Consider the following 24122-nt stretch of genomic DNA (forward strand, 5'->3'; position numbering starts at 1 on the left):
ATCAAGCCGATGAGCTAACTGCAGGGGCAGGGAGGGACAGGACACCTCCTGTTCTCTTCCAAAACCTTGAATTTGCAAAGTCAACTAGTCAACTAACAGGTTTCTTAATATCTGCTTGTCGAGATTAATAAAGAGAACTATGCCATTTATGTTGTATAATTTCCATTTCATAGTTATTATGCTCTGAACTTCCTCGGAGTCACAGTATTTTTCTATATAAGCAACTGTGCAAGGATCACGAAGCCATTGGCACCAAAATGCAGTCTTACACACTTCGCAGGGGGGAAAAATCCCTGAACAGAAAAATCCCTACATTGAACTACTGAAAGCACCAAAGGCACATTTGTTCTTCTGGGACGAATCTCTGGGGCTGTATTTATTTTCTGCTCCTCACCATCCCTCCCGAGGGAGCAGGGGGTACTGAGGGCAGCCCGTGAGGGGCCGCGCTGGGCTCGCTCCGGCCTGGGCCGCAGCACCGAGGGCCGGCGCTGGGAGGCTCCCGCCGCGCGCGCCTGCGCAAGAGGCCGGCGGTGCCCGGATCCCTCCGCCGGGCGCAGCGCCCGCCCGGGAGCGCGTGCGGAGCCCCCGGGCCGTGAGGGGCGGCGGGCGGGGGCTGCGCGGGGCCCGGCCCGGCCATGGCGGGGCGAAGGTGCGCGGGCGGCGCGGCCGCCCTGGTCGAGGCGCCGGGCTGCGGCGCGGCGGCGGCCGAGCCGGCCCGGGAGCTGTTCGAGGCCTGCAGGAACGGGGACGTGGAGCGGGTCAAGCGGCTGGTGCGGCCCGAGAACGTGAACAGCCGGGACACGGCGGGCAGGAAGTCCAGCCCGCTGCACTTCGCCGCAGGTACCGGGGCAGGGGAGCCGGACTGCAGCGCCGCCTCCCCGGGGCGCCGGGCCGGGCCGGGCCGGGCCGCGGGGGAGCGCCGGGCCGCTCGGGCCTCGCCGTTCGGGCCGGGCGCAGCGCCGGGGTCCGAGCGCTCCGCCGGCCCCGAGCATCGCCCCCGCCCCGCGGCCCTGCCCGGCCTCGGGACCGAACCGGTGTCACCCACGCGGAGGGGTCGCCGAGCGGTACAGCTGCGTCTGCTCGCTTATTTCCTTTTTCCTTCCTTTTTTTTTTGAAAAAACAAACCTCATCTGGCTTTGAGGACACATCTGGAGTGGGGTTTATGCTGTTCGTGTTGTGACACGTGAGCTCTGACAGGGGCGCATGTCCCCCGTACAGTTCTCACAGATTTCAGCGGGCCTGTGCGTTTTTAGAATTGAACGCGTGAAGATGTTTGTCAGACAACACCGTTTCTAAGCTTTTTGCGTTCTTATCTTTGACAAATGGACTTTGTTAATTCAGGACGTAAGTAAGCAAACAGCTGACGTCACAGGACAACTGCTTTCACTGGATACTGGCCAGAAGATTGTATCCCACCTTTTCAGACAAAGACCTGACTGTGACTGTTGTTTGCATGTTGGTTGTTTTGGTTTAATTACAGCCTTCGATGTAGGACTCCAGGGCTGACAGGCTGCAGAAAACAGCAGCTTCTTTTCAGCTAATCAATATGGATAGTAACAAAGATGTTTATTTCTTTATTAGATTGCCTTGGTAAAGGTTTCTGCTTCAGGTGTCCTTTCCTCGTGTTAAGAGAGCTTGACTCAAACTTAAGAGTCTAAATTCTTGAAAGTCTCCTCAGGACAGCAGTATTTAATAAATTCAAGAAGCTTAATCGGCAAGAGAGCTCAGAAGAAAACTTAAAATATCCTGTCAGAGGAAAGCAATTTTTCTAGCTTTTTTTTATATGCATCAATCCTGCCTGTCCACTTGTAAACTCTGAACTTCTAAACAACTGTGTGTATTTTGGGGCATTTTGGAGACGTGAGGGGTTGTTTTTATTTATTTATTTATTTGCTTTTTGTTAGTTTGGGGGTTTTTTTTGCCTAAGATGTTTCTCATTCACTATAATGATCTGGTTTATCTCTCTGAACAGGGGCGATCTTTCTTGACTTTAAATAACTCCTGTTCTGTAGAAAGATTTTTCTTCAAAAATGCATAGCCATAGGTTCAGGTAGCTGTTAGATTGTTAAGGTTAAGCAGGTTGGTGTGTAAATGGGAGACACTGTTGTCATCCTGAGTCTTCTTCCAACTTGCTACAGAGAAATTAATTGTTTCTCCTACAGCAGCCTGTAGGAGATGCTGAGAGTTTCTGGTTAAATGGGACAGAAAACACTTGTGTGATTTCTCTGAGGAACTCTTTACCCCTCAGGTCGAACTCTGCTGTTGTCAGCCCACCTGCAATGGGCTTTGTGTGATAGGTGGACATAAGTAGCTCTTGGACTTGGGCCTGACTGGTTTTGTCTGGTTTTGCCTTTCCCCTGTTATTCACAGTTGGAATAATACTCACTTCTTTTGTCTTTGCCTCTGAAAGAGTCACATTCCAGGAAGTAAAAGCAAAAATCTCTTTTATTCTGGCTTTGTTTATCCTAGTTGTCTGGGTGTTCTTAGAAAATAGATTACAAAACTTCTCTGACTAGTTTCATTCAGTTTCAAGACTTCTTTTATGGAGGAATTGGAGCTGAAACACACCATGTCACCATGTTTTGTTTTGTTCTTTTTTCCTTTTTTAGTGGCATTCTGGGTCTGAACTTGAGTTCTATTTTTTAAATCTTTTCCCAGATCTTACTTAACAATTTTTTTTTAAATAAACCAAATTCCTCTTTTTCCATGTGTCAGTTTGTAAAGGCAGATTTTGAAGTAAAAGATATAAAAGAAAAAAAATCTTCAGGCTCCCCCTAGAAATGTGTCATTATCAGAAGTAATACATATTGGAGGTTTGCAGGAGGTTGCTCTTTGGATTTTGTAATACACAACTGTGTGTGTGATAGTTAAGTTATCCTGAAGGTTTAGTCTAGAGCCCACCATCCTTCACAATAAAAGAGGCTCCGTCCTCTCCCATCATAAACTGCATCTACTTCCTCAAGTCAGTCTTTTTCATCACAGTGTGTGTCAAAGTATCACAAGGTTTTAAGGACTTGGCAGGTACTAAAATGCCCTTCCTGCAATCTAAATTTCATAAAATATATGAACACCCAGGGTAGGGGAGAAGAATTTGAGCTGAGTTCTTTCTGTTAGCTTTTTATCCCATCAGAAGTAGCTGAATGTCAATTATAACCCACAGTGATTGTAAATGAATACCTTTTTAAAATTATACACAGTTGTACATTTCTACTATGATTAATAATTGTGAATTGTCAGCTAAAAAATTATAACTTTCCGGGGAACAAGTGCAGTGAGCTGCTCAAGTGTCGCAGATGGTAGAAGAGGTCCTGAGCAGCCAGCCTTTCTTCTTGGCAGTTAAAACAAAGAGTTCATGATGATAAGACCATTACCTTGCACAGTTGAAAGGTGTAATCCCTTTTACGTGGTCTCTTCATAAAAGCCCAAGAGCTAAAGTAAACACCTACCTCTTAAAAATTACCATGTTGGGGTTTTTTAAAGTGTTGAAATAGTTTTTACTGCAGCCAGCTAATGGTGAAGAGGAGCTGTTAGAGTAGGCAGTGACTGCCTTCCTGTGATAGCAAAAGCTGCCTTTGCTTTCCACTCTCAGGAAAAAGAGCAGAGGCAGAGACCATTGTGCAGTTTGGCCACTTCCTCTGTACTCATGCATCCTTTAGAAAGTAATGGGAAAATAATTCCCCTTCCATATATGGTGCCCTGTTGTACAGATGCTTCCCCAAGGAAGTAAGGAATTCCTGCTGTGCACTCAGGGCTGGAGAGAAGTTAAAAAAATAGATGTGATACAAATGAGTTCATTTCATGGACATTAAATTAGCTACAGGGGTGTTGCTGTACTGAAGGTACTTTGTGAATAAATGCAGGCTTTGCTGAGAGAGAAGCTGTGGATTGCTCATGAATTGTATCTGATTGAACCTCTGTATTAAATAGAGGGATCTGAGGGAATTCTTTATGCCTATAATAAGGTTTACTACAGCTGATTTTCAATTACGATGTCGATTCCTGATGAGGAATTTTACGTGTAAAGACATGGCTTTACATCAATACCTTGAGGGGTAGGAATGCCTTCTGTACAAGAATGAGTGGTTTAGCTACCAGATATGTAATAAAGAATTTGATCAGAATCTTTTGTAATGTAATTGCAGCAGTCCTGGAGAACATTTTTTGGTACTCAGAAGAAAATACCAAGCAGTCTGTCATCAAATAACAGTTTTGATTATGCGTTTGCGGGACTCCTGCACATGTGAAGGTCTCTTTTGAGTAGTTTCACAAAATAATTTAGTACATTTTGAGTATATATTCAAACTATAAACAGAATTTTCTGAAAGCTTGAGGAAACAAGAAAAATATCAGGACACGTTTAAGAAAAATAACAGTATCTAAAATACTTAGGATAGCTGAACATATTGAAGAATGAGAAACATTATGCATGTAATGAATTATAGACAATAAGACTGCATGGGTATAGCCACTAATATTTTTTTTGGCAGCAGAAATATGCTTGCATGTGCAGTGAATGTGACTTACTGTGGCTGTGCAGATAAATTGGTTTTGCATGGACCACGTGTCTGATCCAGTTCTCATCCCAAGTATTTTGAGCTTCTGTTCTCTGTTAGGACAGGCAGGGTGGGTAAGTGGCATAGTGAGACTCAAAAGTGAATTTGCTGTAGGGTCTGTGGTTCCTAGGCGAGGTGCTGGTAAGCTAAGATATGTACCACTGGTGTTTCGTGGAACCTTTGAGGTGGCCTTTGGAACATAACCAGATGGGTATAATGGCTACAAGCAGAAATCTTAAAGCATTCTGGCCTCATATGGAGATAATAAAGCAAATATAGATACAGTTTGATGTCCTAGTTCATTTGCCATTATAGAAGTATGCCAGATGCAGCTGAAATTTGAGGGAACCCTATCAAGATATTAATTGTTTCTGAAATCTTTAATATTACTTTTCTGCTGAATTCAATCTAAGTTTTAAGAGTTTCAGAAGCATCCTTAGTGTGTAAATGCTTCTTTAGCAAACCATGCCACTTGTGATTGTCTTTAGGAGTGGTTACTGTGACTGAAGTTTGTTGGTTTAATCTGCACATCTGGGGCAGGAATTTCTCTTACCCCACCCTGAAGCCTTTTCTCCCTTTTCCAGGTTTTGGTCGGAAGGATGTGGTTGAATATTTACTTCAGAGTGGTGCCAATGTCCACGCACGGGATGATGGAGGCCTTATTCCCCTTCACAACGCCTGCTCCTTTGGCCATGCTGAAGTTGTCAATCTGCTCTTGCGGCACGGTGCAGATCCCAATGCTCGAGATAATTGGAATTACACTCCCCTTCATGAAGCTGCCATTAAGGGGAAGACAGATGTCTGCATTGGTAATTTTCTCCCACTCTTCCTGTGACTGACTCACTTGTTTTCACTGTGGAAAATCAAGAACCCTTTTAAGACCATTTTAACTCTGTGGAGCTATGGCTGATACAAGGGTTAAAAGTAAACATCTTTCATAAACCTCAGTTCATATGTCACTGTTACAAGATACAGGTTTTTGGATCTTTTTTTATAATTGTCTACCTATAAAGGTTCATCATGGGAAAAGTGCTTTAAAGTGACATGGTGGAGCTAAATTCTCTTCTGTTTCAGCCTAGACTGTTATGCTGCCTTCTGCTTCTGATCACAGTGCAGTGAGAAGAACAAAAGTGATCTTAATAATGGATTCATTCTCTCTTATGTGTAGCAGCTGCGTTAAACTAGTTAAGGATGGGAAAACTTCAGTTATATTGACTACCTGTTTTACGTACACAGTTCTTAAGAGGAACTCTTTAAGGAGGAAGTAGAAAGTTAGACACGTAGTCAAGACACATTTCTTGATTGTGTGGTTTGCTTCTATTTACTTTAAGAGAGCTGTGAAGCTCTAGAGAGCTGTACAGATAACATTGCCTGTCTGACCTGAGTGCAGCATGCATGGCCTGCCACTGCTGGTCTGCAGGTTAGGAGAACACAGGATTTGGGCCAGCATGCTCTGGAGCTGATGGAAAATAGCTGAGTTTTGTGGTGGGTTGGTCACAGGCTTTCAGCTGAGATTGTCTGTTGTCAGTCTCTAGTTGTTCTCTTTCTGATCTGCTTTTTTCTCTTGAAATGTGTCTAGACATGTTTCATCAGAGACACTGGTCACAGATGACATTGCAGAATGCTGACATTAAAAATTTGAAAAAGGAAGTTAGAATGTTTCTTTTGTTGTTTGAAGATTACAGTAATGATATGTCTCATAAACCTTGTCTTCTAGAATTGTTTTCTTATGGAAAACTTTGGCATTTTTGTAGTACTGTTGCAGCATGGTGCTGAACCAACCGTCCGGAACACAGATGGAAGAACAGCTTTGGATTTAGCAGACCCGTCTGCAAAAGCAGTGCTGACTGGTAAGTGATAATCTTTAGATTCCTTTATGACTAGTAACAGTTGAATTGATGTAACACAGTAGTTAGGAGCTTGTCTATTTGATACTACTTTAACTTGTTTCTGGTTTAAAATTCTAAATAGAATTCCCATATGGCTTTCATCATCTCAGTCATGGCATGTGTTCTGGATAGTTTATCATGCTAGTTCAGTAATTAACTGTCAAATTTTTAGAGTCATAGACTGGCTTTTAGAATGGCTTAGGTTGGAAGGGACCCTGAAGATCACTTAATTCCATCCTCCTGTCATGGGCAGGAACATTGACTAGACCAGGCTGCCCAGACCCCATCGAACGTGGCCTTAAACACATCCAGGGGCAAGGAATCCACAACTTCTCTGGGCAGCCTATTCCAGTGCCTCACTACCCTCTGAGTAAGGAATTTCCTCCTAACATTTAATCTAAATCTCTCCTCTTCCAGTTTGAGCGCATTTCCCTTTGTCCTATCGATACCCGCCTGTGTAAAAACTCGCCCTTCCTCTTTTTTAAAAGCTCTCTTTAACAACTGAAAAGAGTGTTTGTAAGTACTCTAGCACTTATGTTCTCTAAAATTTTTGAAGAGGAGGATAAATAGTGAACTTCACATACAGATACTTATTTGATAGCTAAAGAAAGCCCTTTTGTCTTCTAGGTGAATACAAGAAAGATGAGCTCTTAGAAAGTGCCAGGTATGTATGTTTGGAAAATAAGTGTAATTAGTTATATTTGCAGAATTTTGTGTAATTAATATATAGATATGTAGTCTTTGGAGCTTGCATTCCATCTAGATGCTAAGTTTTGCCTGTTTTCTGTGAATGAAGCTACAAAAGTGGTTGCATAAATGCATTTTTGTTTTCTCTTTAATGCTGACAATACAGAGGGGAATGTGTTGCTTCAGATCTGTTGAACATTACCACAGTGAAAAATATAAAACCAAAATAAGCTACTAAAAATTGGGATAAGAATATTTCTGCTCATTTCACATCTTGTTTTTCAGGAGTGGAAATGAGGAAAAGATGATGTCTCTTCTTACACCATTAAATGTTAACTGTCATGCAAGTGATGGCAGAAAGGTATTTTTGTTTAAAACTGATTTAAAAGTAGTTATCTCTTATGTGATCAAGTTATTGTTTGGCCAGATTTTAAAAATGTTAAGCATAAAATCTACTTTCTTCACTGTATGTGGGAAAACAAGATTCCACCTCTCTAGCAGCCAGCTGAGGTTTTTTTGTTTGTTTTTTAATCTTAAAAGGACTATGCATGTAATTCTGTATAGGAGCAATAAACAAACACCTTCTCAGTTGAAGCTTCAGCTTGACCTTCATATCTGCAGTGATAAAGAAACGAGGCCTTTGCACAGATTTTCGTCCCTGTCAGGGAGAAACACAGGTGCTTTATTTGACATACACCCTTAGGCAAGTTGCTGCTCCTGATTCAGGAGCAAGCTGCTCATTGCTGTAAGTAATGGTAAAGAAATACATTAAAATGTTCAGAATCTCCTTTCTGAAAAATACCGAGTCTTCTGGGTTCAGCCCCTAGCTTACAGAACATTCAGGTTATTGAGTATCACTTTTTGGCATCATTATTCTCATTAAGTATTTGTACTTATTCACCCAAGTCTTGGTTTAGTTACTTCCCTTTTGTGAAGCTTTGTGGTAAGATACTGGGATCTCCAAACCACTGATACATCTCTGTTTTCTCATCTGGTTATGAGGCTTATCCTCTAGGAACTGTAGAAATCTGGTTCAGTGGATGGGTTTGTAAATGGAAGAGGATAGGATTCCTCCTCACTAATTCATAGCTCTGCCTTTAGCGCTGCTGATGCTTGTATGCATTTGCTAGAAAAGATCATAGAGCAGTTAGTCATCAGTCTGCTCTCTGGAGGGTGAGAATTTAGAAGAGATGAAATTTCCCCCACACCCTGCTCACTGCATTCACAAATGTGGATAACAATCCCTCTTGATAATTTTCAAACTTCAGTGATTGGCAGAGAGACTTCTTCATAGTTAACAGTCGTTGTTGCTAATGGTCTTCCCTACTTCCCCTTTCACAAGAATGTAGTTTGTGCCAGGAAAGTATTTATAGCTAATGGTAGGCTAAAAAACCAAAAATGGCCTTTGTATTAGTGATGGAGTAAATTTGGGATTTGTGTTTATGTTGACTTCAAGAGTAGTCAGTGAACAATGAACATAGTTATCAAATGTCTGGTTCAAGCACTCTGAGATTTTTTTTTAAGCTTGTAAAGCTTAAAGGACTTAAAGGACTTCAGCATTTAGTACTGCTAACAAGTTCTGGAAAAAGAAATAGAAACTCAACCTTGATTTGGTGTTACTGATTCATTCTGCATTCTCTTGTTTCAGTCTACTCCATTACATTTAGCAGCTGGGTATAACCGTGTGAAAATAGTCCAGCTATTACTGCAGCATGGAGCTGATGTGCACGCTAAGGATAAAGGGTAGGTTCCTTTTTCCCTTTGTTCAGAATAAACAGAATCCATAAAAAATTGAGGTGAAGTAAAGAGCAGTAAAACTGTTTTAACCACAGAGAATTTCCAACTTTAGACTGTTTTCTCACCTTTAACCTTTCTGTTGTGACAAAAAGCAAGTTAGTTGCATTAGTTAGTTGGTTAGTTTTCACAGGAGAAGATATTACAGCATTGTTCTTGTGAAAAAGGATATAATTAGGGTCACTCCTGAACATCCCCTGCAGATAGTTCTTCCTGCTTAGGGTTGCAATTCTGAGTGGAACCATTTCCTCTGCAGTGAGACAATGCAATTCACCTCTCATCTTCTGATTGTTTTGGATGGTTACTGTTCTGATAAATGCTAATGGGATTTTCTGGTTTCTTCTTCAGCTTCTTACTTCCCCACAGTTTCATTTGAACATTTGTCATACTATTTTTGTAAAATGTTCAGCATGAAGTGTAATGCCAGCTGCAATGTGTTAGATGCATTTGAAATTAATATATGTGTACTAAACTAATCATCCTTCTCCTTTTTCTTCCATGTAGAGATCTGGTACCACTTCACAATGCCTGTTCCTATGGTCATTATGAAGTAACAGAGCTTCTAGTAAAGGTTGGTCTTTGAAGAGATCAAATTGCATATTATTAAATAAGAACAGTTTATAATAGACTAATACAAGTTGCATATTTTCTTATTTCGTACATAGATTTACAAAACTTAAAGAATGATAAATTGCTTTTGCTCTACATGTTAGTGATTATTAAGCTGGAGCTACAGAATCTTCTGCTTGCAAGGAAGCTTTTTCTTTATAAATATGCTTTCTGTTTTTAACTCTCTCTGCTCCAAAGTTAAATATTTTCATACCACCAAGTAGGTACTGCTTATCTCAATCCAAAAAAAAAAAAAGGCACCGAAAAACACCCTACAAGCTGATGTTTTGAGTTTGACAGTAGAAGAATATTTTAGAAGACAAAGCAATAACAGAGGTTTAAAAATAATACTGGTAAAGATAGTAAATGTTTTAAAATTAAAGAGCAGTTAGTCTTTGGAGGAAATTAACTTTACAGCATCAGTTCTGGCCCTGAATTGTAGCCTTTACCCCGAAGAAGGAGAAACCTGTCAGTTTTCCTAGATGAAAGGGAACTCTTGGAACTGAAGCAGTGTATCTGGATTATGTTAGTCTTGAAGATAAGTATGATACACATTAAACTAGTGGCTTGAAGATGTGAGCTGCAGCATAGTATGTGTACTCCACCAAAGGAGTTTTGAGCTGTGCCTATTCTCAGCTGCCACAGCAAATCAAGATTGTTATAAAAACTGAGAGTGTTCTGATATCTAACTCCAGACATTTGGCTGCTCAGGGAATAGCTCTTGTTCTGCTGTGTGTGTTTCAGCCCCCTACTAATTCCATATATCTTTCTATTTGTTTAGCAAAAAATTAAGTGAAAAAAACCTATTGAAATAAGCTTACATTGCAGTAAGTGTAAAGAGTCGTGATTTTTTTTACTTCAGGGGCCAGTTGTAAAGTGAATTTTTACAGTGGTGGTACTAGACACAACCCCACAAATGAGCTTTTGCCTATACACTACTGTGTGTCTTAACAATTTAGCTAGAGTTGTATTCTGTATTGGATTTCTGCTCTAGAGAATTCTGAATTACTTTTTGCAAAGGTATACATCTTTAAGAGAAGCAATGGGAAAGAGCATGTACTTGCTTACAGACTGAATTTGAAGTACAGTCAAAATGTTACTGGAGAAGAATTACACATACGTTACTCATTCAGGGGTATTACTTGTAGAATCTTGTACTTAAATGTTTTGAACTAAAATTGAGTGCCCATCTCAGTTTAGATACCGTGGCATTCATATCTTGGGGGTTATTCACAGAACATGTATTTATCTTAGTGCATCTGGTCACTCTAGACATTTTCTAGAGCTGCAAAGAACCAGAGCTTGTTCACAGGTGATTTGGAGAATGTGAATATTTCTCTTTCTCTGATCTGACCTGTAGCAGAGCTCCTTTCTTTTCTGAAATAAGCCTGAAAAGACTAGCTAGCCTTTGGATTCTTTGATTGTACCTGTGGGACACCAGGTGATTAAAAACCACAATGTGCTGAAATGTTGTGTTAGATTGAAAATTAGTGTCTTGGAAACAGTTTGCATATAAGCATTGATTTTTATTTTAACAGTCTACTGTATTAAAACTAATAACATAGTCTTTTGCTAACGTCCTGGTTTTGATTGCATCTTTTTTTACCCCTTTCCCTTTCAAGCATGGAGCATGTGTGAATGCAATGGATCTGTGGCAATTCACCCCTCTGCATGAAGCAGCTTCTAAGAACAGGGTGGAAGTATGTTCTCTTTTGTTAAGTTATGGTGCTGACCCAACACTGTTGAACTGTCACAACAAAAGCACCATTGATTTGGCTCCAACGCCCCAGTTAAAAGAACGATTAGCATGTGAGTATCAAGTGGGATCAGTTCTGCAGTTACAGCTTGTAATGTGTCATTAGATTCCCTAGACAGTGACCTGCCAGGACCCAGATTTGGAAAATGCTTACGCTTTAACAGTAATTGTGCAATGTTACACAGTATATTTCACTGTTTATAATTTGAAACTGCTGTATTTTCTGAATGAAGGCATTTAAAATTTTAATGTCAGTTTTATAGTCAAGTGGTTGTGATGGGTTTTGTAGCTTTTCCCCTATTAAATGCTTTCTCTCATGACCTTGCCAGTACACTTTCATATCCCATACTTGTTCCTGTCATTGCATCAAGATTGTTGAAATATTAATTTTTATTCCACAGTTTTTTTCTTTGAAGAAAAGAGTAACTGTTTGGAATGCTGAATACGTTTGAATGTGCCACAATTACTGAAAGTTAAAAAAAACTGATGAAGGGCATTGATTTTTGTCCAGCAAACTTAGAGTGAAAAGAGTGAACTCAGATTCTGTCTTTGAGTGGTGAAACAATAACTTTCTGGGATATTTACAAGAATTGTCAGTAAATACTACACTAGACTTCATGAAAGCATCTAGAAAGGGTTTTCCAGAAATAGGTCAGAAGTAGAGATTTTTATATGCCTGAGTTAGTACCTGTGTGAACAGTAGAACCTACAGAGTGGCGAGTGAAATAGATCTTGGGCAGCCAGTTTGATGTGTTTGGCTTTGGTTTAGAAACAAAGCAAAAGCTGTGTAGTGTTTTGACTTAACTAACAAGTTCTGTCAATTGATGTAATAGCTTGAGTCAGACTTGGAAATGTGTGCTCCATGGTCTGCTGAATACAATTAATTTCTTTTTTTTTTAACTGAAAGAAGCAATTCTCTTGATCCTTCTTGAGCCAAGGAGTGTAACCCTCTGCTATGTATTTCTTTGTTTTTTAAGATGAATTCAAAGGTCACTCACTGCTGCAGGCTGCAAGAGAATCGGATGTAGCTCGTATAAAGAAACATCTTTCTTTGGAAACAGTGAACTTCAAGCATCCTCAGACACATGAGACAGCATTGGTAATATCTCAGCATTTATTAATGGTTTTGTATATATTGTGACTAACCTAAGCACACTAGCTAATAGTTTAGCAATAAATACTGCAGTGTCAGGTGCTGTAATTCAGACCAACCTGGAATACCCAGTGTCTAGCTAAGCAAATAACACTGACTGGTATTTTGTTGTTAATGTTAAGAACAACATAAATTATTTAGGCCTGTTTAGATAGTCTAAATGACTGGGTTTTGTAGAATAGTCTTATTTTAAGCAGCAGCAATCTATGTACGCTGGCTTTGTTTTGATGGTTTCCAGCAGTTATTAGAAAGGGGAGTTCTTGAAAATACCAGAGTAAATCCAAAAGCCTGCGTGGAATCTTCCAAATTAATAAGTGTCTGCAGGTTTTGGGGTTTTTTTCTGTTGTCTTTGTATGTCAGCAGCTCTTAACTGCCAGCTGATCAGCAAAACCTGGATATTGCCAGCTAGTTGTTAATTGTAAACTTTTTCATGTTTACAGCACTGTGCTGCTGCATCTCCATATCCTAAGAGGAAACAAGTATGTGAATTGCTGCTGAGGAAAGGAGCCAATATCAATGAAAAAACAAAAGAGTGAGTGTTTACAAATGAATGCTCTTAACTGTTTGTGTAGAAGATTTTGCAAAATACATTTTGAATTATTATTTTTTTTTTAGCTTCTTGACTCCTCTGCATGTGGCATCAGAAAAAGCTCATAATGATGTTGTTGAAGTAGTTGTGAAACATGAAGCTAAGGTATGAGTATCATACTTTTGTTGACATTCATATACTATACAGGTTTTCACACCGGGAGAGTGGAAGTTTTTGTAAAACAACTTGTTTTGGAAAGTTCTAGATTTGTAGACTTCAGCCACAGGCCATCAATCCATCAGTACAGCCCTATACATTACAGAATCATCATTGGTTTGGTCCTGTTTTTAAGAAGTGAGGACGTAGTTCTCTCTGGGAATGGAAAACTTTCAAAATGTCTTATTCAATGCTTCATTGTCCAGCAGGAATAATGGAGTACATGAGGAAAAAAAGTGGGGGGTGTATATGAACAGCAAGAAGCTAAACTGAACTATGTGACAGACTTTACATGATGTTGTATGCAGTAAAAAGTAAAATTAAAAGGCAAAATGTTAATTCATAACACAATGTTTAGTTCAAACTTCCACAAAAAGAAAATGTAGAAAGGAGAGGCTCTGTAGTGCTTGAACCCTCCAAGATTGAGTTGAATCTCTTTCATAGAAATTTGATTGTAGCCTGACCATATGAAGTTTCCAAAACCAGAGGAAGAGTAGGGAATTAAAGTAGGGTTTGGGTGCAGAGTTTTAAATTGTTGAATACACTTTGACTGAACCAACAGATAGGAAGCCCTCAGTCTGAGAAACCATAATAAGTCAATGCAAGGTAGAAGCTGTTCTACATGTTAGCACTGAAGATCTGTACTGTGAGGAGCAAAATAGTGAATTACTCCTGTTTGTGGTAAAAATGCACTGGATTATTTCCATCCTTCTAAAAGGGGGCTACTTTATGAACTGTTTTTGTTTGAAATGTCATCACCTTTGGAAATATACTAAACACGTTCTTTTTATTAAAGTAGGGATACTACTTGTGAAATGTTCCCAGTCAGCAATGAAAACATCTTAATACCAACTTGATGGTGGTATTTCTTGTCTGTGTTGTTTTTTAGGTTAATGCATTAGATAATCTTGGCCAGACCTCTCTTCATAGAGCAGCACATTGTGGTCATCTTCAGACATGCAGGTTGCTGCTGAGCTCTGGATGTGATCCTTCCATCGTATCCCTGCAGGGCTTTACAGCCTTACAAATGGGGACTGAAAGTGTGCAACAGCTACTACAAGGTATGCTGAGTTATTCAACATCCACTGAGGTGCTTCGTTTTACTTGCTGTTCCAAGTGCTGCCAGATAATAGTGAAGACTAATCAACAAAAATGAAGGACAGTACTGGGTGATGTTTTACTCCCTACTTAACAATATCATTTACTGTCTGGATAATCAGATATGAAGATTTTGGGGTACAGTCACCTGGAATAATTTTATTAAAATCCTGACACAGGGTGGGGGGAATCTTGAAAGTAGAAAATTAATTTCTAAAACACAAAATGCTTGATTTGCATTTGTGAGTGGATACAACAGTGTAGGTGGGTTTTCAAGAGTAAGGTTTGGATATTATAATACATACATAAACTTGATCTGGTCTAATTCTGAAACTGAAATAAGAATGCTTTGTTGGTTCCACAATATTCCAAAACATACAGGAAGCATGTTGCTGAAATTAACTTCCCATTAGCTAATGGCTAAACACCATTAGCTCTAGCAGCTATAGTTGTAGATAGTAAACAGAGACAAAACTTGTTGGTAATTGGTTAACTTTATTTCAAGGATTTCCCTTTAAAAAAACTCAAGTTATTTCCTGTCTTAACAAATTTCTTCAACTGGCTACACTTACCTGTCGTGCAATCTCATTTATTTTGCAGAAGGTATCCCATTAGGTAATTCTGATGCAGATCGACAGTTGCTGGAGGCTGCGAAGGCTGGAGATGTGGATACCGTAAAAGTAAGCTTAAACCTCTCCTTCAAAGGAAGAGGGAATTTGTCATGGTTTAACCTCAGCCAGCAACCAAGCCCCACACAGATGCTTGGTCAATTTCCCCCAAGCAGGATCAGGAGAGAATCAGAAGGGTAAAAGCTGGAAAACTCATGGGCTGAGATTAAGGCAGCTTAATAGAGAAAGCAAAAGCCACGCACACAAGCAAAACAGAACAAGGAGTTATTTAATTACTTCCCATGGGCAGGCAGGTGTTCAGCCATCCCCAGGAGAGCAGGGCCCCATCTTGGGTAACAGTGACTTGGGAAGACAAGCTCCATCACTACAAATGTTCTCCCCTTCCTCCTTGTTCCCCCACTTTATGTACTGAGCATGATGCCTTCTGCTCTGGAGCAGCCCTTTGGTCAGTTGGGGTCACCTGTCCTGGCTGTGTCACCCCCCAGCCTGCTCTCCAGTGTGGCAGCATGAAAAGGCCTTGGCTCTGTATGAGCCCTGCTCAGCAATGACAACAACATGTCTGTATTATCAGCCCTGTGTGCAGCACAAGTCCAAAACAGCCTGTGAAGAAAATTAACTGCACCCCAGCCAAAGTAGCACAGAATTATATGTCAGTGTATAATTTCTCAAAGCAAGCGATTAGACAATCCTTCACTGACTGCTTTAGAATTATGATCAATCCTAAAACCTTTGTATTGAACAATTATTGCAGATTGCAGAGTACCATATTCATCACCTCCGGATGTTTGCCTTATATAAAAAGCTTTAGGTTAAAGTCAGAGGTGTGGATCTGGGGGCAGGTGGATTTTTCCCTCAGGACAAAATGTGTAAAGACTGTAAAAATAATGGTTTTTTATTGAAAACAGGTATGTTTTATAACATAAAACATATGTGTATAACAATAAAAAACAGATGTGTATAACAATATTCTATGACTAGATTAGAAGTGTCAACACTATATATAGTGACGTGTTTTGTTTGGGGAAATTCACAGAAGCTGTGTACAGTCCAGAGTGTGAACTGCAGAGATATTGAAGGACGTCAGTCTACACCACTTCATTTTGCAGCTGGATACAACAGAGTATCTGTTGTGGAGTATCTTCTTCAGCATGGAGCTGATGTACATGCAAAAGATAAGGGGTAAATGCTTGAGTATATATTTTCTTGGCAATTGTAATTGGTCATGTCTATCAGCTTTTGAATATTGCTAGCTGATAAGCGTCCTGGAATGAAGATGTTAAGAATATCCAAAAGCATTTTGCAGTACTTAAGATTGGAGCGTCAAGAATTTCTCTGGCCCTGTCCTTTTACTTCTCTTTAGTGCCCTGCTGATTAAGTTTTTATTGCAGTAGATATTCCTACTATATTAGACTGTTGGGGGGGGGGGCGGTAGGGAAATAATTTGTTATGGCTTGACATGGTCAAAGATGCATTGTGTTTTAAGTTTATATCGTTGTTTTAAAAATACCCTGTTTTTAAAGAGAGTTTTTCTCTTCTTTTGTTTCCAGAGGGCTTGTCCCTTTACATAACGCCTGCTCATATGGTCACTATGAAGTTGCAGAGCTGTTGGTTAAACATGGTGCCGTTGTCAATGTAGCTGACTTGTGGAAATTCACCCCCTTGCATGAAGCTGCAGCAAAAGGAAAATACGAGATTTGCAAACTTCTGTTACAGGTATTACATATGCTGGAGGGAGGTAAATTTCTTTCTTGTTAACTTTCAAAGTCCATTTAGGTTTCAGAAATTGATTTGTGGTTTCTAAATTATTGTAGTTAAATCTTTTCAGTAAAAGGGGTACTGTTAGTACCCATGTTGTCCTTTTTCACACAGTAAATGGAAGGCTCTCTCCAGGATTCCAGTATGCGTGAGAATATTTGCTCAACAAGGCATTAGATGCCTAAGATGCATTATGTTTATTCTACTGACATACTTACCACCTGTTTTTGGTGTGCACAGCATGGAGCTGACCCTACAAAGAAAAACAGGGATGGAAATACTCCTCTAGACCTTGTTAAAGATGGTGATACTGATATTCAAGACCTGCTTAGAGGAGATGCAGCTCTCCTAGATGCTGCAAAGAAAGGTTGTTTGGCCCGAGTAAAAAAGCTCTGTTCACCTGACAATGTCAACTGTCGGGACACACAAGGACGGCATTCTACACCGCTACATTTAGCAGGTCAGTGCTCTAATTAACTAGTTTGATTGGTTACTAATTACTGTGGCTGAACTTTGTATGTCTGCAAGTTTATAGTGTAGCCTCAAGCTGGAGGATTCATTACCTTTTCTTTAAAAAAATTAGATTCTTATGCATATTAATTTTAGGTTGCTTTTCAAACTGTTTAATTATTTTCCTGTTCTGTCTAGCCAGAGAAGGTCTTTTATTGTTTATTGACGGGTTTTAAATCCAGATACTCTTAAGGTAATGCTGTCCTTCATAATGTGTATTGCACTGTCTTCACTGGGACTGACAATTTAATTTACTTTCAAGTAATTTAAGTTAATTATTAACTTCTCCACAGCCTGTTGGTGGTGGTGTTTTAATTCTATTCATTCTGTCCTTCTGCAATTCCAGCTGGTTACAATAATTTGGAGGTTGCAGAATACCTGTTGCAGCATGGAGCAGATGTGAATGCGCAGGATAAAGGAGGCTTGATTCCTCTGCATAATGCAGCATCTTATGGGGTAAATATCTCAAACTTTCCAAGACTTTATTTATTTCTTTTTAAATGATACATTTCACTGACAGCACTTTAAGCCTCTGTAGAATGCTTTTGCTATTGAGTTATAGTGTAATCTTATTTGTAAGACACAGAATGAATAATTAGATCACAGCTTATGTTGTAGGTAAAGACTCTTATGAATTTGTAAAGTCACAAATGGAGTTTTCTGACCACGAATGCCTGAAAAGCCAGTAGGCTGAAAGGTGTTCTGTAAAATGCCCTTCCTTACCTGTGCCAGTCAAATTTTATCAGGAAGATCTCACTTTCACTTATATGAATGCTGTTGAGACAGCAGTTGTTTTTGTGAACTTCCTGAATCTTTGTCCTTGAATCGAGTCTTTAGTCAAAACAGTTGGAGAACTTTCCAAACTGGAAGTTCAGAATCAGGCTTTTTTTCTTTCAGATTCCTCTGGATTTGGAATTTTGTTTTACTCTATCCTTTTTTCACAAGAGAACAAATCTTACTTAACTTTTCGCTGATATGTCATAGGTGAGGAAGAAAACACCTTGCTTTAATACTTTCTAAAATCATAATTAAATGCATTCTAAGAAAATTCAGAATTATTCTGATTACAGAGAAATAACAGTAATAGTTCTGAATTATTTTAGTACACTGTGGTACCTTGGAATTTAACAGATGTGTTTTACTTTTCCAGCATGTTGATGTAGCAGCTTTACTTATAAAATATAATGCATGTGTGAATGCTACAGACAAATGGGCTTTCACACCGCTTCATGAAGCAGCCCAGAAAGGAAGGACTCAGCTCTGTGCCTTGTTACTGGCACATGGGGCTGATCCTACTCTGAAAAACCAAGAAGGACAAACACCATTGGACCTGGTCACTGTAAGTGGTGGGGCTCCTTTTGGGAAATCCATACTTATTTATGTGTGACACCTCATTTAAAACTATCCTTTAAAAAAAAACGGTAATCCAACCACTTCTGCAAAATTAAAAATACTGTGGTTTCTGTGGGGTTTGTATATGCCTGGCAAGGGAAGTCAATAGAGCTTTATAAACTGTCTTTAAATAATTTCTGCCTTTAGGTGTCTTATTTCAGTATGGTCTAGGGGTGAAAAAACCTCAGAATGCTAACAAAATCAATGGTTGGAATTTGATGCTTTGAATTCAGGGCTTACAGTTTGACTAATACAAAAATTGTGACAATAAAATATAAGTAAACCTTGTAGCAGCATAAATGTAAGAAATTATCTGTCTGTTAAGTTCTTGGTGTGTTCTTTCTAAGTATTATAATGTAATCCAAAACTATTCTCAGAGTAACTGTTTTGTTTCATAAATTCTGGTTTGCCAGTAGAAGCTTCTTTCATAGTAAATTAATTCTGTTTAACTGCCCTTACATTTTTTTAGAAGTACTGAAGTCTTTACTTTTTTACAGCTTTTACATGTAGACATTTTACAATTTCCTGTATGCTTTTGGCAGAAAAGGCCATTTGTAAGCTGAACTGTAAAATGCTTGTTTTCCCAGTATTATTTTGCAGTGTACTTAAGAAATCTGATATAATGATAGTGCATTCTAGGAAAAAACATTGTGCAAAAGTGTTCCTTTGTTTTAATGAGTTGTTTTCTGCTCTTTAGGCAGACGATGTCAGTGCGCTACTGACTGCAGCAATGCCTCCTTCTGCCTTACCGACTTGCTACAAACCTCAGGTTATAAGTGTGTCTCAGACTACAGGTTCTGCAGCTGATTCCCTCTCTTCTGTTCCATCCAGTCCATCCAGTCTGTCTGCTGCAAGTAGTCTTGACAACTTGTCTGGTAGTTTTTCTGAACTTCCCTCTGTTGTTGGTACAAACTGTGCAGAGGGAGCTACTGTTCTGGAGAAAAAAGAAGGTGAGGCTTTCTCAGGAGTGAATAGCATTTCTTAACAAATGGTGAAAAGAACACAAAGGTGTGAAGTTTCCCATATATTCATAGAGGTATTATAGCATATGCAATATTTAGATTCCTTATGTCATTAATGAGATGTCATTAATGAGAAACAGAAGTCTGAAAGTCTTGCAGAATAAGATTTTACTGTTTTCTCCTTACAGAGCCTTTAATTTTTTTTTTCTGAACAGAACCAATATGGTGAATTGTGTTTTAAAAGAGAAGTCAAATGAAATTTGGCTGCATACCAAGCAGTATTTTACTACCAACTTTATCTAGTTTTTTAGAGGCTGTTCTTAGATCAAGTATCTTAAAAAGATTACTTTTATGACATTTTACTTGTCAATGTATTTTCTGTAGTAATGTGCATTTCTGGTAGCTGGTTGCCTTGTTCTGTGGCAAAGACTGCTCTTTGGGAGGTAGAAGAGCAGATTAGTTGCTACTGGTTAGTGATATTTAATATTTAATCTACATCTGCAAAAGACCAGGAATTTCTGCCTCTCTCATTGTTGCCACAGACAGATGTGTATTCCTTATTTTACAATACAGGTATGAATGTACATTGTGTTTTTCTTCTTACCCAGTTTCAGGTGTAGATTTTAGCATTAATCAGTTTGTGCGGAACCTTGGCCTTGAACATCTAATTGACATATTTGAGAGAGAACAGGTAAGTGGTTATATTTATTTCCAGATAGTCTGGGCTAGAAAGCAATGGAATAAATAGTGACTGGTTAGTATAATGTAATAAGACAGATTTTCAATGAGTGACAGTCAGAATGAGTGGGATGGAAGGAAAGGACTGTAACTGTAACTATATTAATAAATGTATCTTAAAATAGATGTGTATATATTAACATATACATAACACTTGCAAGCAATGCAAGTTACAGTTTGTAGTTTGTAGCATGTTTACTTAAGACAAAAAGTTAGAAGAAAGCAGTTGAGTAAAAGTAAAATACAAAAATAATACACTGAAGCCTCTAATGTTCCCGTTCTTTTCACACTTGCTTTTTCTCACAGCTATTGTGAGGTATATTTTCACTGTCACTGGCATTTGTTCTGGTACAAAAAAACATGGTCTTGCTTTCATTCTAGATAACATTGGACGTATTGGTTGAAATGGGACACAAAGAATTGAAGGAAATTGGCATTAATGCTTATGGCCATAGGCATAAAATCATCAAAGGAGTTGAAAGACTTATTTCTGGACAACAAGGTATATGCTTATTTTAAATTATCACATAATACTGCCTTTACATAATAAATTTTTATTAATTACTTATGTTATTCCAAATTGTATCTCATTAAAAAGAGTTGGTAATAAAACCTGACCTAGAAAATGGCACTTTAAAGGTAGGAATGTCTTCTGACTGGAAACTTGGGTACTTTTATTTATGCTGTGAATTACTGTGAATCTTGCCTTTCAGTTCTCTTATTTTTTTTCTCTGTGGTCACTCTTTTTTGTTTATTTAGGTAAAATGTTGACTTAATGCAAAATGCTTATAAGCTCCTTGAGACAGGGAATATTTACCTTCATCAGAGCACTCTGAAGAGCAGAGCACATTCTGTTGACGAGTTCAGGCCTGTTATGTCCTGTTTGTTGGGTCCTGCCACAGAATGCTGTCTGCTCACTCAGAGAACAGCTGAAATTCTTACACTTTTCTTTAAAAATAGAGTTGGTGTGCTTTCAGTGAACCAAAATTAACCTAATTGCTTTGTTCAGCAGCTTTGGCTTGCATTGAAATTACTGCTAAAGCCTCTTCAGTTGTGCAGGACTGTTGACACAGTCCCAGCAGTTGTAAATTCATCATAATTCAGTATGCTTCATTTAAATATGGCTGCGGAGAATGCAAATAAAACCTTCCAAATCTTTTTTCTTCTCTGACTCCTTGAAATACCACTTACTGTTGTTTTGCTGTGTTTCATAGAAATTAAATAAATTAGAATTGGTAGGATTTTCTCCCTTCCTGATTCACCATTTGTGAAATCTCATTCTAGAATTTTCACTCCATAGTAATGAGTCACTATCCCAAGCTCTAAATTACTTTTTGCTCCTTAAAACAATAAGAACCAACCCTAACATAATTCTTTTCCTGATAATGAAGTATTTAAGTGAATCTGCATAATTTTCTCAAAATTGTCAGGTCTTTCTGGACAGACTCACTGAGTAATTTGGATGAATTTAGTTTTAAGGTGTGATTTTGGCCTCGTGCCTTGTTTGAGTTCGAAGTTTACATAGCCACTAACTGTATACTTTGCCTTTTAAGTAGGCCTGATGTATTTTTGAACATGTGTGTATTTGTACATATGGCATCTCTTCCTGAAGTATAACCATTGCTTCGAGGTTAGTAGTGGATCAGCTTTATTTTGGTTCTTGCCACTTTGTTTCTCCTGAGCACTATTCCAGTTACACACTGCTAACGTGAGGCTCCAGACTGTGCATGAATCTGTAATTTCCACTTTCCCTAGATTATTCCTTTTAAAGAGCTCGTGGCAGACCCAGTGTTTAATTCTGGTCTCCTGTTAGTTGTCTGGAAAGGCCATGGCCAGGAAAGACACTTGATACACACGGTCTTCATATTCTTATATCCAGTAATTACACTCCCATTACTTGCCAGTTGTGATTGCAGTCTGTCCAGTGCAAACTGACATTGGATTCTGTGTAAACTTCCAGACTTTTTTTGCATATTTGGAAAGATAGAGAACTTTTCTTTTAAGCATTCAATATCTTTTAAGCTTTAAATACCAGGCTCAAGCATTTTGGTTTGACAGACTTAGTTCTTTGTAAGTTCTTTCTGCATGACCATGGGAAAATACTCCTACTAAATTAGTGCTTCAGGTTGCTCTTCCCATTCATGATGCCACTGCCACCAGTAGTTGTGGACTCTGTACAGGGTCTGGTTGCTCACTGTGTCACTGCCTAGAGTTGAAATGAACTCTGAAGTAAGCAGTGTTTATAAGTATTTCCCCTGTTGTGTGTATTAGTATACTGAGCTAAGCATGGATAAATGGGTTAGTGCATCTGAAATGATGATTCTTGCTGAGAGAAGGATCAATCAGTGTCCACAGATCAGAGAAAGCAGTTGTGGTTTCTGAGACTGTGTTTTATTACATTCACATACATTTTGCTGTGTTTTATTGCATTCACAGGACTGAACCCATACCTGACTCTAAATACTTCTGCTAGCGGAACTATTCTCATAGACCTTTCCACCGAAGACAAGGAATTTCAGTCCGTTGAAGAAGAGGTAAATGCCATTCTTTGTAGTCTCTTAGTATTTTTGCTATTGCTGCTAAAGAAGCAGATAAGGAAGCATTGCTGGACAGTTAACAGTGCAGTAAACATCACTAAGTTTAAGTAAAACTTACATAAGGATACTTCAGACTCCCAACTTTGACTGCCCCACTTATAATCTGTGGTCATGATGTCTGTAACATTTTTCTTTCTTACATTATTATTGCTTGTAGTATTTTTAAAACCTCTACTACGTATCAAATATTTTCAATATAACATAAATTCTTTGCTACCGATTGATTGCCTGTTTGTCGTAGACAGTTCTACATCACTTCCTTTCAAAGTGCCATAATCACTCAAGGCAAAATTCTGAACAACTACAATTTTAAAGAGATTAGTGACAATCTTCTCCAGTTTGAAAACTAGACCATGGAGCAGTCAAAATGTGTTGGTTTGGGTTTTTTTAATCATTAAACCTATTCATGTGCATTCACAAAATCTGACGTTACTTAACAGCAAGTCACCTAAAAATTTCTCTTATGATTTTTAATTGTGTTAATACATAATTCATTACTTTCCTTACTTACTTGTGTAAAGGAAACATGTTGAAGGTCTTCTGAAAGAATGTCATCCTCTTTAAATTCTCCATTTTCAGATGCAGAGTACTGTCCGAGAGCACAGAGATGGAGGACATGCTGGTGGAGTCTTCAATAGATACAACATCTTAAAGGTGCCTGTTTTTTTTTGTGGCCAGTGGTTTTACACGTTTGGAGTTTTGTCTGAAAGTAACATATCCATAAAATGTTCTACACTTGTTTGAGTTCCATAAGGTGACAAGATGCGCCATTCTGAGACATGCACAGGATAAAGATCACTTTCCAGGGAAATTGAAAGACTTAATTTATATGGAAAAGCTATTTATAGATTAATAGTCAGGAGGAAATTGACACAGAAGGATGTCACTGAAAACTGGAGAATTTTTGAAGAAAAAGGCAGGAGGTTTTATAAGAAACAGAAGAGGGTGTCTTTTGAGGGAGAATAGCAGGAAAGAAACAGAAGAAGGAAAAGCAGAACTTTTGAACTCTTACTTTGGCTTGATTTAACATCAAATAAGTGTAAAAAAACAGGCAGTAGATAAGTTTAAATACTGTAATGGAATTTTGGTTTCTATTTATGTGGTTTTTCCTCTGAAATAATGGTAATTTTCATTAATATCATAAATATTTTGATTTGCAAGTAAGTACTACTAAGTTTAATTCTTAACTGAAGTTACAGTGGAATTGCTATGCTATATCTACATGCACAAGACTTTGCAATGCCCAGCACACCTC

The 24122-nt window shown here is 38.7% G+C and overlaps 1 protein-coding gene across 1 annotated transcript in view; it reads left to right on the forward strand.

The window, feature by feature from the left end:
- The first annotated feature begins 500 nt into the window (after positions 1-500).
- The window catches only part of TNKS2 (tankyrase 2), a 29078-nt gene continuing 5456 nt past the window's right edge, over positions 501-24122 (forward strand). The window contains exons 1-23 of the mRNA XM_030950927.1: positions 501-840; positions 5138-5362; positions 6308-6403; positions 7070-7106; positions 7415-7490; positions 8778-8872; positions 9428-9494; positions 11155-11341; positions 12266-12387; positions 12882-12973; positions 13057-13135; positions 14076-14247; positions 14885-14964; positions 15947-16092; positions 16461-16626; positions 16909-17128; positions 17525-17634; positions 18329-18517; positions 19268-19520; positions 20141-20223; positions 20652-20772; positions 22707-22804; positions 23447-23521. Coding sequence (XP_030806787.1) covers positions 636-840; positions 5138-5362; positions 6308-6403; positions 7070-7106; positions 7415-7490; positions 8778-8872; positions 9428-9494; positions 11155-11341; positions 12266-12387; positions 12882-12973; positions 13057-13135; positions 14076-14247; positions 14885-14964; positions 15947-16092; positions 16461-16626; positions 16909-17128; positions 17525-17634; positions 18329-18517; positions 19268-19520; positions 20141-20223; positions 20652-20772; positions 22707-22804; positions 23447-23521 — 2994 coding nt within the window. The 5' untranslated portion in view covers positions 501-635. The remainder of the gene's footprint in view (positions 841-5137; positions 5363-6307; positions 6404-7069; positions 7107-7414; positions 7491-8777; positions 8873-9427; positions 9495-11154; positions 11342-12265; positions 12388-12881; positions 12974-13056; positions 13136-14075; positions 14248-14884; positions 14965-15946; positions 16093-16460; positions 16627-16908; positions 17129-17524; positions 17635-18328; positions 18518-19267; positions 19521-20140; positions 20224-20651; positions 20773-22706; positions 22805-23446; positions 23522-24122) is intronic.

Source organism: Camarhynchus parvulus, chromosome 6 (assembly GCF_901933205.1).
Source record: "Camarhynchus parvulus chromosome 6, STF_HiC, whole genome shotgun sequence".
NCBI lineage: Eukaryota > Metazoa > Chordata > Aves > Passeriformes > Thraupidae > Camarhynchus > Camarhynchus parvulus.